The sequence below is a fragment of the Nesoenas mayeri genome, assembly GCF_963082525.1.
Source record: "Nesoenas mayeri genome assembly, chromosome: 1".
Taxonomy (NCBI): domain Eukaryota; kingdom Metazoa; phylum Chordata; class Aves; order Columbiformes; family Columbidae; genus Nesoenas; species Nesoenas mayeri.
In genome coordinates this window covers 195140599-195158391 of record NC_137541.1, presented here as the reverse complement: position 1 = coordinate 195158391, position 17793 = coordinate 195140599, and the positions used below count along the sequence as shown (strand labels likewise).

Below are 17793 nucleotides of genomic sequence, written 5' to 3'. Positions count from 1 at the left end.
AAGAGCATGTCAGCTCATCACCACGTTGCAAATGTGGATGGGGACAGTGCCAGGCACCAGGATGATTAGTGCTCTATAAACAAATATGCTAGGTAAGCAGTTTCTTAGAGCTTTGATACACATGGACTACCTTCTCTGAGATTAGTCTCATTTATGAGGTATTTGATTCGGGACAGACTGAACTAATACAGTCTGAAACATGAAAGTACTTGAACCTTGCGGCTTTAAAGAGGACGTAGATGAACCTGCAGTGCTCTGAGTGGTCAAAGGTTTCCAGCTGACATTGTGCAAACAGGTGTAGCGGGGTAGAGCAACATTAATAACCCAGCAGCGTTTACAGTGGTGGGCAAGAAGGGACCATTAGTACATATAACACCTGGCAAAAAAGTGCACTTCAATTAGATACTGTAAAATACCATCTCCAGTTAATGTATTTTTTAAACTATACCATGGTGTCTCCTGGTCAGCTGTACCTTTCACCTTTCTTTATCAAGTTTTATTACGCCATCAGAGAGAAACTCGAAGCACAGGAGAACATTTCAACACACTCATCAACAAATCAGTTTATGACGCAGAAAGTAAGATCTGTCCAGAATATAGAAATAACTGTAACTGACTGACCACAGAATGAACTGTGAAAAGGTAGATTTACAAAAACACACAGCTGTGAATTCTAATGTAGATGTTAATAAATGGATGCCTGGTCTGCCTCCACTGAATCAATCTTTTGACCCTCCTTTTCTCCTCAATTTCTTTTTCGCATTAGTCAGTACTGTGAACTCTCTACATGCTGTTTCACTTTTTTAACACTTACAGTTCATAAAGCCAGACCCCTACAGTGCCAGTAGCAGGTGTCAGCAGGGTGTTGGCAGACGGACTAAGATGTTCTCCAGTCATGCTTGATGTATATTCTTACCCCGTTTGCCATGCCTAGTCACAGCTCTCAGCTATTATCAGTATTCAAGTGGCCTGGTTTCCAGAGGCGCTGAAACAGTAGCCTCCATTAACATCTAAAGAGCCTGAAGTATAATTTTATCGCTAACTGCCATATCCTTTATGCAATCCATGGGTTCTCAGCATTTGTAAAATGTGGGTCTTCTATTTAAGTGCCAAAGCATTACCTCTGGAAATGAATATATCACCGCTGACTAAGGAAGCAGCATGACTGAACACGTGAAAAATGGAAAGAGTAGCAATCTAAGATTTTATTTATTTTTTAAGGAAGGAAGTCCCCTTGCAAATGGTACATGGTAAATATCAAGCAGATCCAGAGTCCACTGAAATCAACAGAAAAATTGTGAACATCAGTGGTGTAAGCACTGATGCACCCCAAATTGTGCCACCTCTGCAGTGTAAACTCAGCTCCTGTTGCTTTCTGTAAGTGGCAATTGGACACCTTGCAGCCGTTAACAGATGGAAGATTAACTTCTCACTAGATTTGCTAATCTCCTTAATAGGACCCTCTGACAAAAGCATTAATGGATCTACTGTGAGATTGCTACCGTAATTCCATGTATGCACTCAACCATCAAATTCTATGGCCAGACACATTGGGAAAATAACCTTAAATTATATGTGCGTATATGCATCTACATCTTACAAAGGAGAGAGATGAGATGCCTCTCACACAAAAATTATGTAAAAAAACCCCTTGATCCTTGAACTGACAGATCCTTGAAATATTTACTCTGTCAAATTTCAACACATGATCTCTGTAAGAAATCTAATCAATATATAGCAAACATTTTACACACTTAACATTGATTTAGTGAGAAAAATTCTTTCAACAAATTTATGACTTGTTCCTCACATGAAGGCAGTAAGAGGTAGGAGAGCAGACAGAGAAGCCCAGCATGTACATATTATTCTTATTTTTTATAAGCTGGGCTAATGCATGGTTTGAAAAGATAATAGTCTACATTTCAAAAATCATTTGAAAGTAGCAGAAAACGAATCTACAGGCACCTTGTCCAAAGTCATACACAGATGGGTTGCAGAGAGGAATTAAACTCCACAAATTTCCATGGGAGCAACACCAAGTCGCTGCCTTTAAGCAGGAGTCCAGGAGTTCACTCAGCAAGCTCAGCAGACACAACATACTTGTTGCTCTCTTTAGGAAAAACTTGTACCCATTTACTTGTACCCATCATACAATGCCTAATTATGCTCGAGTTCCCTTTGTTCAGTGCTTGCCAACCTGCAGCTGAGCTGACACCAGCACAGCAGCAGGCTGTACCTAAAATATCTCAGGTGTTCATATGCTCCAAGCTGAAAAACTATTTAACACAAAAGAGTATTACAAATATTGAGCATCTTCACAAGGAACAATGCTAAAGTTAAGTCAGATGCAACTGTATCATTAATTCTGTCCTGGGGACCTGCTGTCTTGACTCTGCATCAGCTATTAAAAAGTCAATAACAATCAATAGTCACAGCTGCATAGAAACACACACCACTCAGGTTTTCCCTCTAGGAATCAGCAATTGCATTTTAGTGTGAGATATCTTTAAAAATGCTGATTTTTAAGTAGTATACATTAGTGATAACTCCAATGCTTTAATTGCTGACAGGGCAGCTGTAGAGAGACTGTCCCAAGTAGTTCTTTAAAATACATGAAGTAACATCACTCAAAATACTATTTTTACCATTTCTGTAAAAGACTTGATTCCCCTCGCTCTTTTTCATATGCAGAAGCACCTTCTCCAAATATTGCAGACTCTTTACCACACTAAATCAAATGGTGCAAGAGCCGTTACTGCTCACTGAGGACCAGCTTTTGGAGTGGCTACACAGAGTAGTGCTCTACTATGCAAACAGTCCCAGTGGGACACAGCCAAACCTGCAGTAATGTGTGGCTCAGCCCAGGGTTTAACGTTGCTTGTGCTCAGCCTGTTCACCAGGCAAGGAGGGATTCATCCCACCTGACTTTTGCCTTCTACAGTTCAGGATCTTAGATCTAAGCTAGTAAGACTATGCCCACTGAATAGCCTGGGGACAGAGTGAGAGACCCCCCAGGAACATGACTCCCCTCACCCACTGACACCATTCTTTCAGGCGAGTCTGCTGAAAGAAGGTGCTGGTTTTCCCTCAGTGCCTATAAAAGGAGCCTAGAAGCCTAGGTAAGCTGCAAATATTTAACATTTGAAAGCTTGAATTAGGTGACAGAAACATACGTAAATACAGTAACAATGCTATTACTGCTACTGTTGGTAGAATAGCAAGATTTCCCCTAAATATCCTTATGTTCACCACCCACCCCTACTAGAATATGTTTTGGATAAAATATCTTCTGTGTTGTCACACTACATCAAGTGAAGGAGTTCAGCTCTGGGGGGTTACATTTACTATGTGTGATTCAAACGGACACAGCTCAGATTTCTACAGAAAACACAGATGTGTTCTGGCTTTTCCCAGCAGCCTCTGAAATAATTGCTTAAGTGAAAAGACACATTTCAAAAGCCCAGGATTCACATTGAGATTACCACCCTGTGAAACCACAAACACAGTGCCTAACATAGAACGAAGCTGCATCATGACTTTTTATTATTCTTTCCTCATAACCCTTAACAGCAAGTGAAAGCATCCTCTAAAATTGCCTTAAACCACAAATGCCGTACGAAGCTGGCATGCTAGACACAGCTTGTAAATCTGATTTAATTGTGAATGGTAGAGTGAATAATCAGAGCTCAGCAGCAAGCCTGATTACACATGAACACTACCCAGACTGCTCAGCATCGCTTCCTTTCTCCTTCCCCTTGCCCACACTCCTCCTGGCACAGCACAGCCTACAGAGACAGACTGTGAGGCCGCCTGCAATCTCTGTTTTCATACATCTGCTCATCACTGGTGTGTATCAAAGCAGCTTCCAGGTGAGCGTTAAGACCTGTAACCCCTCTGTGACACAGCCACCAGTGTTACACAGACACCACAGGAATGAAGATGACCTTTCTAAAACACAACAGTGAGTTCAAGGCAGCGCAATGGACACAGTTGAACACCCATTAGTTTTTTCTGAGACAGTGAGCTCCCAGAGCAGGGAAGATGACACATTGCAAGCAATATATTCAAGAACATCTGCCACTCCTTTAAAACACTGCATCCTGGAATTCCTCTATGGCTATGGCAACTTGAAAGGTGCCTCATTTCAGGCACCTAACTTCCATTCACCAAATAAAAAGCTTCCCTATGATTTAGGGAAGACTTGCTACTAAAAAAGCACCATGGAAATCCATCTTAACTCTGCTGACAAAAAGGGGCTGCTCTGCAGGAGCAGTGCCAGAGGTGCCATACTCACTTGGACTTGGCAACAACCAGAAGGTCTGTGAAGAGGAAAAGGTGTCGCTCCTGGGTTTGCAGACCCGTCTTCAGCTGCACGTGGCCATCCAGGATGAACGTTCGGTTGTGGCACATGAACGACTGCACAAGGGGACATGCCTCTGGGCTGATGGGGGAGAAGCAGCCTTCCCTGCGAAAGGAAATAAAGGGGATAAAGGAAAGTGAATCAGCCGATTGCCTGTGAGCGAGAACAGGGCAGCGACTTCCCACACCTACTGCCAAAAGACACTTTATTTGACTACATTTCAGTGAAAGGTGAGAGGGACAATGAAGATAACTCAGCAGTCTGATTCCAAGACAAAATCTGTTAAGGTCTGTCCTCACTGAACCTTTTACAACCCAAACACATGGATAGAGTTTAGAAATATTTAAACAGCCCTCTTCTTTTTGTCTATTTGTATTTGTCTCCCTTTGTGTTGAAATCTTAGAGAAAATACCGCACCTTCTGTAGGCTCTCCATAAAGAGAGTGGAGACATATACATGACAAAAGGGTAAATGCACATATGCCTTAATCAGGAGACTCATATTTGAGGTCAAGAGCAATTTATAGAAATTATTCAGAACCAATGAGAAACATAAGGTACAACTGAACCTTGCTAGAGACAGACTGTGTGCCAGATGCAGCATGAGAAGAGGCAGCTCAGCCTCTGTCCCCAGCACACGACCCGCACTGCAGTAAGTTCCCATTGCAGGGTCTGCTTATGTGACTGGAGCTCGGCTCTGCTGGTCTGTGGCCGTGCTGTGCAGACGCTGCTGGATAATCAAAATCCAGGTCCATGGAGGGCAGACCAGGCTCCCTTCTGGAAGACACTGACCTTTCCTAAGGAGGTATCGAGTAGGTTGCCGTCCGAGGTTACTGATGGTGGAGACATGACTCCCTCAGCCCCTCCTGATCTAACTGTTCTGCATGACATATAGTAGTTGAATAGTCATCGAAGCAGAACTGAGAGTTTCTCAAGCATAATGTTCAGCTTACTCACCTGGACAGGATATCCCCAGTTTCTGAGTCTTGCCCTAACAAATGTCTATTTATATGGAGCTGAACTGAAAGAACGTGAGGGTCTGAGGGGGACAAGCTCCTCTAGGGATCTTTAAGAGCAGGTTGCAGGTCAGGCTCTCCCTTGGAAAGCCAGAGACATGGCTTTAAATTCTCTCAGGCAGGTGAAAGAACTGAACCTGGGTCTCCTACAACCCCATGTACCTTAAATAATGAATTTCTGGATTAAAACCAGGACACATCAGAATCTTTACTCATTATTTTTAAATGCAGCTTTTCAATTATTTGCTTTCCCTAGAGATGACTTCAAGTGAACCATTTCCCTTTGGTTGAATTAATCAGTTCAATTTTTATTCAAATGTATTTACTTGTTTTTTCTTGTTAAAAAAAAGAAAAGAAAGAAAAAGAAAACATAAGCTAAAACCTGGCAGGATCAGCTTGGCAAGGAAAGGCTGAAGTGAGCAGCTTTGCAATTATAGTTTGTTCCTGGTCCTGCTGGAATGGATGACAAGCTCAGGACTTTGCTGGGAAAATAAATGGACCTTATACTGTGAAAGTCACAAAACAAATGAGATAGATATGAGAGAAGAGTGAACAAATAAAACGTACAAAGAAGGTCATAAACCGTCTTGTACCTCTCTTAGAGCCTGGATGATTCTCGCCCCTCCTCTCCTTGATGCCTGTGGCTGGATTACTCAGGAAATTATTTAGGAAATCCTGACAGCTGGGAGAGAAAGGATAAGCTCTGAGATTGGCCTACATTAGCAGGACACACTTTCACTGATCTGTAAGGAGCTGGTGAGGATCTCTACTTGCTGGGGAGAGCCCTGTTTGGCCTTGGTTTCCCCTTTCTGGCTGGGAGCCTGAGTTTGTGAAAGAATTCTTCAACTTAAGTTGTCTTAAACTGTGTCTTAATCTTGTCTTTCATTACCTACCTCTTCAGGAAAGAGAGAAAGAAGAAGGACTTTCAGAATGAATAATGCAAACCTGAAGTTCCCTGATCATTCCTAAGCAGAAAGGGTGTCCAGGAGTGTGGAGGTTAAAGCAGAGAGGGGAGTTTTGGTCCAGCTCAACAGTGACACACACTGTGTGGCCAGCAATGGGAGTCGGGAACAGCAAGCATCTCTCCTACCCTGCTGCATCCGTGGGACTGGGAATTCACCAGCTTCTCAGCGACTGATAGGTTACTGGGACTCAATTTCATAAACGCCCTAGCAGCACTGGGCACAGAAATTTAGCAGAAATCAGGAATGATGACCAGTCCACCTGTGTGAAAGCCGTGCATGGCCTTTACCTCAAAGGTTAAGTCAGGGAAATACTTATATTTTAACACAGTAACAACAATAGTTAGAAAAAACCCTTCCACGTCACACTGCTATAACCAAATCAGCAGAAACATTCACAAAATTGTATTGAAGTGCATTCCCTTACTGACATTCCTGTAGGGTCAGACTCTTGTGTCTCCATATAGCCAACTCTATTTGATTATTCCCATTTGCACATTTTCTACATCCTGATTTGTAAGCATGGGAACCTCTCAAATTAAACTAAGCAAAATCTTTGTCATGCAGGTAAGCAAACGAAGGTGCAGCAGGTTTGTTAATGCCAGCAGGGTCAAGCAAATTTACTTGATTTTAGAATGGGAAAATGTAATAACAGAAATCAGTTATTTTAACAAAATCTGCCTTTTCACCCAATGCCTTTCAAGCTTCTCTGTGATCTGAGCTCTAACAAGCATTCTCGCATACTTTAATAGAGTTTACCTGATAAGCCTGATCAAAAAAAAAAGTGAAAACATTTTCTTCCTTTGAAACAAAGCAGAAAAATATCAAAGCCATTAATTCAACCAGAACCTTCCAAAGCCCCAGGATGAAGGAAAATGGAGGAAATTCACCAGTAGCGAAAAAAATGGCTTTTGGAAAGCACGCTTTTGATCCTCTCAATTAATGTTCCATTGTTACAAGACATGAATGAAGCCCAAGTTTTGTTACATTGAAGAAAATGCAGATCAGCTATACCCTCAGGCACACGGATTTATGTGAGAGGTATTTCTGGAGTTCAGTTTTTAATGGCTCACTGATTTTTCTTAGCATTAAATGGGTCTAATTTTGAAAAAGTGCTAAGCACTCAAATACTGACTCTTTGAAAATTCCTTTTAATAGAATTATGCAAAATTCAGTACTTAAGCCAATGTGATCTCTCATACAATTTAAAAAGCAAAAGTGATTTAGGGCCTTCTCTGTGTTTCTCTAAAAGTCACTCTACAATTAATACATGTAAAAATCCCACCAAGTAACATCTTCCTAGTTGGACAGAAGAAAAACCATCATCTGGGTCTATTAAGAAAAAAATGTGAGCTGATTTCCAAAAGCTGGGGATATCCTGCAGAGTCAGCAATCAGCCACGTTCCACTTTGGTAGAAGCAAGGCTGATACTGATCTTTGGACAGCATTGCCATCATAACTCTTCCTAAACATACTATTTTGGGGGTCTGAAATTTCCATGGAGTAAATTCCATAATTTGAGGATATATACAGAGATATTCTTGAGTTATTCAGGAAAAGAATAAAATCACTGTTCTGGCTGAAATTCTTAGAAAGATAATTGAAGCTTTTTCTCTTGGCATTTCCAGAGCCTACATTTTTACACCTATTATTTTTTCAAGCTAATCAAAACAGGCATTTTGTGCCTATTTAAAAGGCACAATGATTTAAAAGAACTCTTCAATTTTTCAGGTGTAACATATGAAGTTGAAATCCAAAGAAGTCAGCCAAACACTGAAAAATACATCCCCGTTGCATTCAGTGTGAAAGCAAACACATCACTGCTCACTTCATCAATCCTGTGTTTACCAGAAACCACAAAAGCACAAAAAATACTTCTTCCTCCCCTTCCAGAGCTTTCTTGGGGTTTCTCAGTAAAACTGATATCTGAATGGCATGATTCCCAAAAGTTTATCCCTGGTATATAGAGATGTCAGCTTTATTCCCTATTTGTAGTGAAAACAATGCAAGAAATCATACTTTCCAGAGGAGAGTGTAACAGCACATGGTAAGTGGTCACTAAATCCATGATCCAAAAGCTTTCCCTTGATTTCAGTCAATGATGACTTCAGACTATCTGTGATTTAGATTAAGCTATGAGGTGCCTCAGGGGAACAATCTGTTCCAAGGTACCCAAGCTGGAATGAGCTATTACAGGTGTCTCAGTGCTCCGACATCCCTCTCACACACTGCTCATGCTCCATCCTAAATCTCACTCTGTCGTGTTGGTCATTGTCCTCTGCCAGAACTTCTCTCCACCAATGGTATCTCTGCAGCCGCAGAAATTGATTTCCTCTAATGATGCAGCACAACTGCTCTCTGCACGACTGATACCTACCGAAATAAACCATCATTTTGCTCTTTAGCCTCTGAAGTCCTTTGCAAGAGGTAGGTGAGAAATGCACCTTTTCATTAACAGAGCAGTAAAGCAGCGGCTGTTCAAAAGGCTGAAATCTGAGTCAGCCCAGCCCTGTGAGAGGCTGCACACGGTCTGTCAAACACACATCATATCTTTCCAGATTCCTCTGAGAGTGAACAGCTTGGCCTATACTCATTTCACACATGGGTACCATAACCAAAAATACTGCCTGTGTGTTCATGCCAGTGCTGAAGCCCAGGTGAGGACCAAAAGCTCTTTCCAGTTTCGAGCCTACACATGTAGAGCTTGCAGCATAAACCCAACCTTGTTTTGGCTACAGGCTGGAGAGGCCACCAAGCAGAGCACCTGACAACCTCCCTCATGGTGTTCAGAGACAACACACTGATCTTGTATATCTCAAAGGCCAGTTTTGGATGGCTCTAAGGAACCAGCAATTTATCTTTTAGGAAAAATCAAGCCCAGGAATTTTCAACTTCAGTGTCTCCCAGTAAAGCGTTTACTTTACCATGACTGAGTCACAGCATTGGCCTAGAGCAACCCGCTGAGAGAAGCAGGAGCTACTCACATCCTTTCAAGGGTAGTGAAAACAGCAGCTGTCTGCACAGTAAGAAATGTCTACAGCCCAGCCCACATTACAGATTTTTGCCAAAATGGATTTATCAGCCAGGGAGGACATGTGATTTGTGGCCAGCAGACATAGCCCCAAAAGCAATCCTGATCTAGAAGTTCCTTCATTTTCTTAATAGAGCTTATATTGGAAATCAGGTACAATATTTGCACTTTTTTTCTGTGCCTCCTACTCAGACCCTTAAGCTCCTAAAAAATCCTGTGAGAAAGAACTTCAACAGCAGCTTAATAGATGCTTGTTTCATATTTTACTAATGAGGCAGGCCCTGCTAACTGAAGCTTAGAAGCCAAGATGGTTTACTTCTGGAAATCCTTTAACACATTAGACATATTACCCATATTGTGTGGTTAGAAGGTATTTTGTATTCAAGATAATTAACTTAATACAGTATTGAGAACAATTATTTAATGAACCAAAAGAAAAGAGCTCCAGTTTGGTGTGCAAGAACTCCTTGTCTCCCCCAAGATAAGGTGGCAAAAAACCCCAAACCTGTAACACAGCAGTGAGTACTGATCTGCCTTGCTTATAGTGCACTCAAGTGCAATATTAACATTTCAGGACTTCAATAAATATATAATTTCATCATAAATGATAGTTTGGACATGACTGGTATCTTAGAAAACTCCAAACCATGATAACAGACCACCATAATCTATATTCAAACAGAGAACAGTGAAAAACAAAGTGAAAGAAGAACATTTCTTGAACACTGAAACCAAATACCCATGTTTGGGACTGAACACAAGACAACGGAGAAGGTCCTGTTCATGATGCCTCTATCATGACGACAGGTTATTAAAGCACAAGGCTTGAAGAGTCACTCCCCATGTCAGAAAGGCTGGGGACAGCAAGGAGGCTACAACTGCTTTACACAGAGCAGATCTGCTTCTGAAATTTATCAGCAAGGAACTTTGTCTTTGAAGAACAGTTGTAGAACAAGCAAAGCCCAAGGTAGATGCTTGATCATTTGCTCAAATCAGCTGCAGAGGGAAGGGGGCAGAAACTGGGAGACACTACATAGTTCTGCACATTAATGCTATCTAAGTGGAGATGTGCTTGTGACATGGCTTCTGGCTTGGCACGAACTCAAACCATGTATAGACAGAGTAAGGAGCTGAAAACAGGGATGCCAGAAGCTGTGCCTGGTTCCCATGACTTGCTCAGCCCAGCCTGCCCTGTCCCCACCGCCTGTTTGGCACGGCCATGCAAAGACCTGCTGGCTTCAGAGCTGGCACCTGCAGCTCCTTTCACCATCAACGAGGCTCCACGCAGACAGGGCTCACCCACATGGAGCAATCTGCAGCTCAGAGCCCTATTTAGACAGGCAGATTTTATACATATATATGTATATATATAAAATCCTCTGCATTTTAAGGTGCTAACTACTCCCTACTGTTACCGCTTTCCAGCCACCACCAGTGCCCTCGGCGAGTCACCCACGTGCTCAGGATCTTCCCACATCCACTCCTCATGATTTGAACATGCATTTCATCTAAGTTTGTATGGCACTTTATTCTAATAAATAATAATTATACCTGGAGAGTGAAAGTAAGCACAAAAAGCATCAGCCTAGGGGGTGGGCATGTTTTCCAGGAAGGTGGTAGGTAAGATATGGGCCGACACAAAGTTAGTATGCTGTTGTAATCTTACACTGACTATTTATAGAAGGAACTTGGATAGAAAAGCAAAAAACTCTTTTAATCACATGGGCTGCCAACCCGTTTCTGAAAATCTGCCGTCAACTTGATCCCTGCTATGCTAAGGGAGCTTCTTTCTAAGGATGCTGGGCATGTTTGCTTGCTGTTATCTATGGAAAATCTTATACAGTTGAAGCAGCACTTTGTGAAAACAGCACAGCATTCCAGAAATAGCAAGTCTATTTTCTGCAGCACTCGGTTAAAGTCCCTTAGGCCATCACCATCACGTACAGTAGCTTTTCTACAACAAAACAAGTGAGATCTGCCCAGTTTTTCAAAGGGCGTTAGCTACAAAGTATTAAAATGCCTGCTCCTGCTTTATAATTGTGCTTTACTGTTTGCAATTCCTTTTTTAGGAGTGATATATTTGAACAAACCTGAGGCAGTCCCTTCGCAGCCCTGTGTTCTCCCTTGTGGACGGTGCCCGTGGGTCTGACAGAATGTGCCCAGGGCTGTCCTGCCCTGCCCCTGGCAGTGCCCGCACCCCAGCACGCTGCGCCCAAAAACACTGCACCTCAGTCCAACAGCGAGTCCCAGAGCGGGCACAGAGCCCTCAGGTCAAAACGCACTGCAAGCCCCTCTCCAGCATACGCAGGGCAAGAACAAGCCGGGCAAATGGAAGGAAGATTAATATCGATAGTGACTGGGAGCAAGTTTTGCTCAGATATAGAGATAAATTTACATGTTAGGGCAGAAATCAGGTCTGTCACTTATATGTAGGAAGCTAGGTATCAGTCCTCTGCCTCTAAAACTCAGTGTACACATTTAAATTCAAAATACACTGAGAAAATCACAGAATAGTTTGGGTTGGAAAAGACCTTCAAAGGTCATCTAATCCACCCCCCCTGCAATAAGCAGGGACATCTTCAACTCAATCAGGTTGCTGAGAGCCCCATCCGACTAGAATTATTCTAGAATTCTAAAAACTGGTTTGTAAGTATCTGAAATAATCTTTACATGATGTCAAACTCTTATTAAAACTCTTAAAACTATAATGATTAATAGCATGGTTTACACTAAATGTTCAAGGTGTTGAGGCACGTAACTGTACCATTTTTCTGTAGTCTTCCAAAAATCAGTAAATGATTAAGACTTGCAGTAAAATATCACATAGCTGTAGGGTAAAATGCATCATTAAAAAAAAATCCTCACACATTTCAGGATGGAAGCTTGGCAGCTTAACTGAAAACAAGCTGCACTTAAGTCATTCCTACATAGCCAAAAGGACAATATTCTCTGCAGAGCAAATATGTACTACAGTGTGGTGGCTGGAGACAGGAAACATGCTTGTGGTTTGGTTTGCTTCCAAGGGGTTTTGTTTTATTTTCACAAACAGCCACAAGGTGTTTACTCTGAAAATCTAGCACAAGGGCAAAATTCTTTATTGGTGTAAATTAGCACCACGCGTTTCGGTCATATTTTGCCTATTTTCACCAGAAAATAATTTAGTGCAAGTTATTTAAATCCTATTGAAAAGTTCTTGTAATGTGGCTGTCACCCAGACCTGCTATACAGCTCTGCTAGCAAACAATAAGCCCAAGGGGTTTTGGTCCAAGACCCTCTGAGCAAGGGTGAGCTTTGGGGGAGCTTCTACATATTCACATGTAGAAGTCAATAAAACCTTTTCTGGCCTTTGGAAGAATCGATCCCCTGTTCCCCACTGCAGTTCCCCATCATTTTTACTGAGTGACAGAGCAGCACCATCTTGAGTTACTCTCCCGTTCCAGTTGCACCAGGGAAATGTCATTCCAGGCATTGTCTACCCCAACAAAGATGTTGTTCAGACAAAAAAAAAAAAAGTCAGAAAAATGTTAGGATGAACAGAGAGGAAAAAAAAAAGCCCGAACTTAACACCCCAGCACTGCAGCTCTGCACCATGGTTGTCTAAGCTTTTTGGAGCTTCCCATGGCCTATAAGAAGTCTGGAGGCACAAGCTACCTTTGCCACTTCCACCCCGGTTCCTTTCTACCCATTCCAAGCAGCTATACAGGGAGAACTCTGGGATCTCAGTTTCACTCATGTCCTCCTAGAAGGTTCCAGTATTATTTCAGTAGCCTGAAGGGATAAGGTTTCTGTCCTACCTTCATTTTTTGGGGGGAAGCAGCAGTCACAGTTGAGATATTTAATCCCACTTAATCACAATTAGGACATTTAAAAGCCTAGCTCAACTCCATTGATTTTGAGTTAATTCATGGACAAAACTAACCTTTCTTCAAAAGGGGGTTTCAAATATCTTCTTGCAAACTGTATTACGAGAGTTTAGTACAGGTCATGTAATATCAGGAATTCTGGGCTGCCAAAAATAGCCAGGACATGCTGCAGATCTGTGCAGAAACAGGTGATTTTGAGCTGAAGCACACATGAGGTAAAAAGATTTGCATGTGGATCTTTAGAAACCTGTTCTGGACCTTCAGGTATGGCTGTTAGTGAGCCCGCGTGCTTCTGCCTGCCCTGTCCTCTGCAGCTACATGTTATAAGGGCTGTAGACAGGCAAGAAAAAGGCTCTTGTGTGACCATGTCTTTTTAACATGGAAACAGTATTTTCTAGGTGACTGCGTAAGTTTATTGCCTGTCAGTCACCTCAGTTATCAGGTAATACCAAGGGGCAGCTCACGGCCTCTCAAGGTATCATTGCTCAACAGTCACTCCCCTTTAGCCTCTGATTTTCCCATTCTTCAAGAAGTAATTCAGCTAGATTCTTTTCTTCCTTTGCTCATGCCACCTGGGTAGAGCGTACAGTTAGGCAAAAGGAGTTTTAAGAAAAACAAATGCATTCAAAACAGGGTAAGACTTCAAATATATGGCCAGGTAAAGCAAACCTGGAACCCACTAGCTGCTGTTCCCTGATTGCTCTTTTTCAAGAGAATATTCACTGATTATAAACAAAGTAATCACATCCAAAGTGACCTATAAATAGCCACTAGTACTGCCTTTAAAAGATAAGCCCCTTCACCATGCTTTATCCTGCCACAAGCTGCAGCTCTCATTGCAGCCGCTGCTGCCCAGCCCTGCCGGTGTCCCCACAGCTGTGGGGCAATGTGGGGTGAACTCCACAAAGCTCCGTTGCAGATGTGAAAGGGAGGATCCGCCCAGCCCTTGTACTGCCTTAAGTTGTTAAGAACCACTTCCCTACCAGGGATGACCAACACAGGTGCTGCGTGGAAGTCGGGATTGTCACTTCAGTGCACCTGTCCCAGCTGTAACAGAACAAATCTGGCTTTGGTTTGCCTCAAGGGCTTTAAACCATATTTTGATACTAGTACTACAACACAGGAATTATCCTATTACACTGAAGAGATTACTTGATATGCCTGTCGCTGCCAGCTATTGCAAGTGTAATGACCCAGATTCCTTCTGAACAGCCAGCAGACAAATTAGTTGCAACCACATGCACCTGTTTGCTCTCCTATAACAAACTGCCTGCATAGTCAATAAGTTCTTTGCATAGCTACTCAGGCAGGTTAGTCAGAGGTTTCTATTCCACCAGTGATCTGAGCTGGGGAGAAAAGCTGTTAGAGGATTCCCCACATCCCTGCACTGATGATAATTACATAAGGGAGAAGCAGGCACAGGTTAGTTACCTGCAAAGAACAGCAGCCTGGAGGAGGGGGAAACACAAGAGCCTTTCACATGATTATGTTTTTCCCCATGATTTATTTGAGCCTTTGACATAGCAGAAGAGCTTGCCCATGTCTGATTAGTGACCTCCTTGCTGAAACGCATGACATGTTTGACACACCAGCCACTGGGAAACCTGTCCTGCTCTTGGACATCAAAACTGAGGAGAATGAGTGTGAGGATGCTTAGTCCAAGGGGCTCAGCAGCCAAATGTGTTTCCAGAGGAGCTCTGATAAAATGAGACGCCTTGCAAAATATCGGATACAGTTTTGCTACCAGAACATGCAGAGGAAAGAGAGGGAAGGAAAGTGGATGAAAACACCTCAGCTCCGCTTATTCATTCAGGTGAAGGTCTTTACCGTTATTTTCTGCATTTTCTGAATAATCCTGCCATGAAGGCCTAGGGCATATCTAGATATACTTAGGTATCCCTATAGAGCACACAAGGATCCAAACCAGCACACTCATCTCAGTGCTCACAACCACTTACAGCCAGGGCACAGGGCAGGCTGAGCATGGATGTGTCAGTGGGTGATATGCAAAAATAATCCTGGGAAGAGACACAGGCCTTTCCCCTCCCAGGTAAGTGCTTTTACCATTCATCTATGTATTCCTGTGAACAGAAAATTTCCGGTCCTAGGAGCATTGTGTGTCCTCCTGCACAGTGGCCCAGCTTCAACTGTGGGAGGGCGAAGGGAAGTCTCCACTCACTCCGAATACCCACTCTTCATAGTTACATCACTCTTCTGGGAAGCAGAAGATTAATTGTCTAAGGAGGCAGAGAGCTGAACGTGGGTGCTTAATTTCCATTGAAAGTGCACCGATTTCGAGGCCAGGAGTTTTGCAAAGAGCAGTGGTGGTCTGTAGAGACCTGCATAAGGAATGGGCTAGAAACACCTACCATAGCTTACACTAAATTTGCTAGATGGTGCAAACCTTGGTTGCGACACAGACTATGGCCTCTCCCTGCCAAAATACCCAACGAGCCAGACTCCTTCCCATTTCAGCCCTGATGTTGCAAGTTTAGACACCACTGCCTTAAGCAATTATTAAAAAACACTCAAGAAAAGTGGACTCAGAGGTCTAAAAGAGAGCAACATTTGCAACTGGTTTTGTGAGGGCCTTGCTCTTGCTCAGGTGGGTTAAATAGGGTCTGTGGACTACTGGATGGAGCAGCACTTAGTTCTTTGCCACAGAGCTGTTCAGTGCTGCCAAGAGTCGTGCTGTACTGGGATGTGCAGGAGCACAACTCTTAGGTGTTTGGGAAGCTCTCTGGTCAGTAGGAGAGTGCCTAGAGAACAGAAGCACTTGGAAGGGCAAGAAGCCACTGAGAGGATGTTTTTTAAGTCATGGGTTTACATCCAGGTACTGAAATTATTCCCGTGTCTTCCCCTTGAGGCTTATATTGGATATAGCCCCCAGTCCTCAAACACTTAATACATGGGCACAGAAGAAGCCTAAGGGCAGACTGTTAACCCCCATGACAATTAAAAATTCCTATTCAGTAGTTTTGTACACCACGAGGAAGCAACTGAACTAAGAGATGCAATGTTGTGTCAGCCAGGAGGAGAGTTCAATGCATATTTAATGCTGGCCCTTGTCAGAGGTGAGAGCACCAGAGGCTGCACATCAGCCTGCACATCATTAGAGGCTTTCTGTTTGTTTACACAAGATAAACGATCACAAAGCAGTCTGAGCAAGTCGGTCTGTGATTTCCTCAGGTATGCCACTGCCCAAACTGCTTGGCCAGACTCTCATTTGGCAGAGATTTTATTGTCTAAAATCAGGGATATACAATGGCTGGACAACAGCTGCATTCTGCCAGACCTCAAGGCCTAATCCAAAAAGCCCCCAAAATGCGCTGCAGCCAAAAGCACATGTGGACAGTGAGACATCTGGACAAGCCGAGCCCTGTGCTCATCCCGACGAGCAGTGCCCCTCGCTGTCTTCGTCCTGAAACTGTCACAATTCTATCCAAAGGGGAATCGGCTTAAAGCACTAGTGTTAAACTATTAGTCCTTTATTGTAAAATTAATCCCTCATTTAAACTCCAATCCCTCCAAAACCCTGCTTCCAAGCCTTCCTTCTTGTTACCTCTAGTCCTTTTCTTTTAATAAAAAAGGCAGCATATCTCTGAGAGCCGCAGCTCATTTCCATCTCCAGATGTACAAACATCACTTTAAGCCAGTTTGTATGTCATAAATGAAGAACTGATGGGTTTTATCAAAAACAAACATAAGCACACATACACACACATGCTCACACACAAAACAAAACAGAAATAACACAGTGGGGGGACAGGAATGCCAATCTCTGAGTTAAAAGGCCATTTGAGGCCTCAGAAAGTTCACTTTGTTCCTTGTTAACAGTTAATAAAATTTTATCCTCAGCTATTACTACATTAAAATAACTTTTGTGCTCAAGCACATTGTTTAAGGAAACAATACGCCAGTGTCATAATTAGCTTAAATCAAGCATGAATTAGAAATACTATAAAAATGGCAACTTGTACAATATCATTACAGGTTATTTTAATTATGTGCAGCTCTTTTAAAAAATAAGAGCAATTTGATACAAAATAGTGGTTTTGGTTTTTTTAATGTATCCTTACCTTACATAGGGAAACATGACATACTGAGGGGAAAAATGTGGGGAAATTCTCAAACAGAAGTTTCTGCCCATTCAGATTAAGTATAAAATGTTGAAGTATAAAAACTTCTAATAAAATAGAAAATCTCAGAAAAAAATCCTGTTGTGAGGCTGAATTAAACCTAAAAACTAAACCCAGAAGCAAACAACTCTTCATTTACTTTGTTAACTGAGTCTTTAGGAACAGGATTTTCCCTACATCCTGGTGACTAGAAACTTAATTTCCAATGAAACGGTGATTTTTATAACCGCATGACTCCTGGAGATGGAGCTTTATGGAAAAAGCTATGAAATACCACAAGTCAAGATAAAATGAATGGTGCCTGTAATTAATCCCTCACATTGGGAAATTGTTTTGTGGGATGTTTCCTCTGCCTGCCTTCCTTCCTTCCTTCCGTCCTTCTTCTTTCTTCCTTTCTTTCTGCCTTCCTTCCTTCTGTCCTTC

General features: G+C 42.5%; 1 protein-coding gene across 1 annotated transcript in view; it reads right to left on the bottom strand.

Annotated features, from left to right (window-relative positions):
• The window catches only part of ARHGAP20 (Rho GTPase activating protein 20), a gene marked incomplete at both ends in the record, with an annotated part of 63947 nt that overhangs the window by 29203 nt on the left and 16951 nt on the right, over positions 1–17793 (bottom strand). Inside the window, one exon of the mRNA XM_080353269.1 lies at positions 4295–4465. Coding sequence (XP_080209395.1) covers positions 4295–4465 — 171 coding nt within the window. The remainder of the gene's footprint in view (positions 1–4294; positions 4466–17793) is intronic.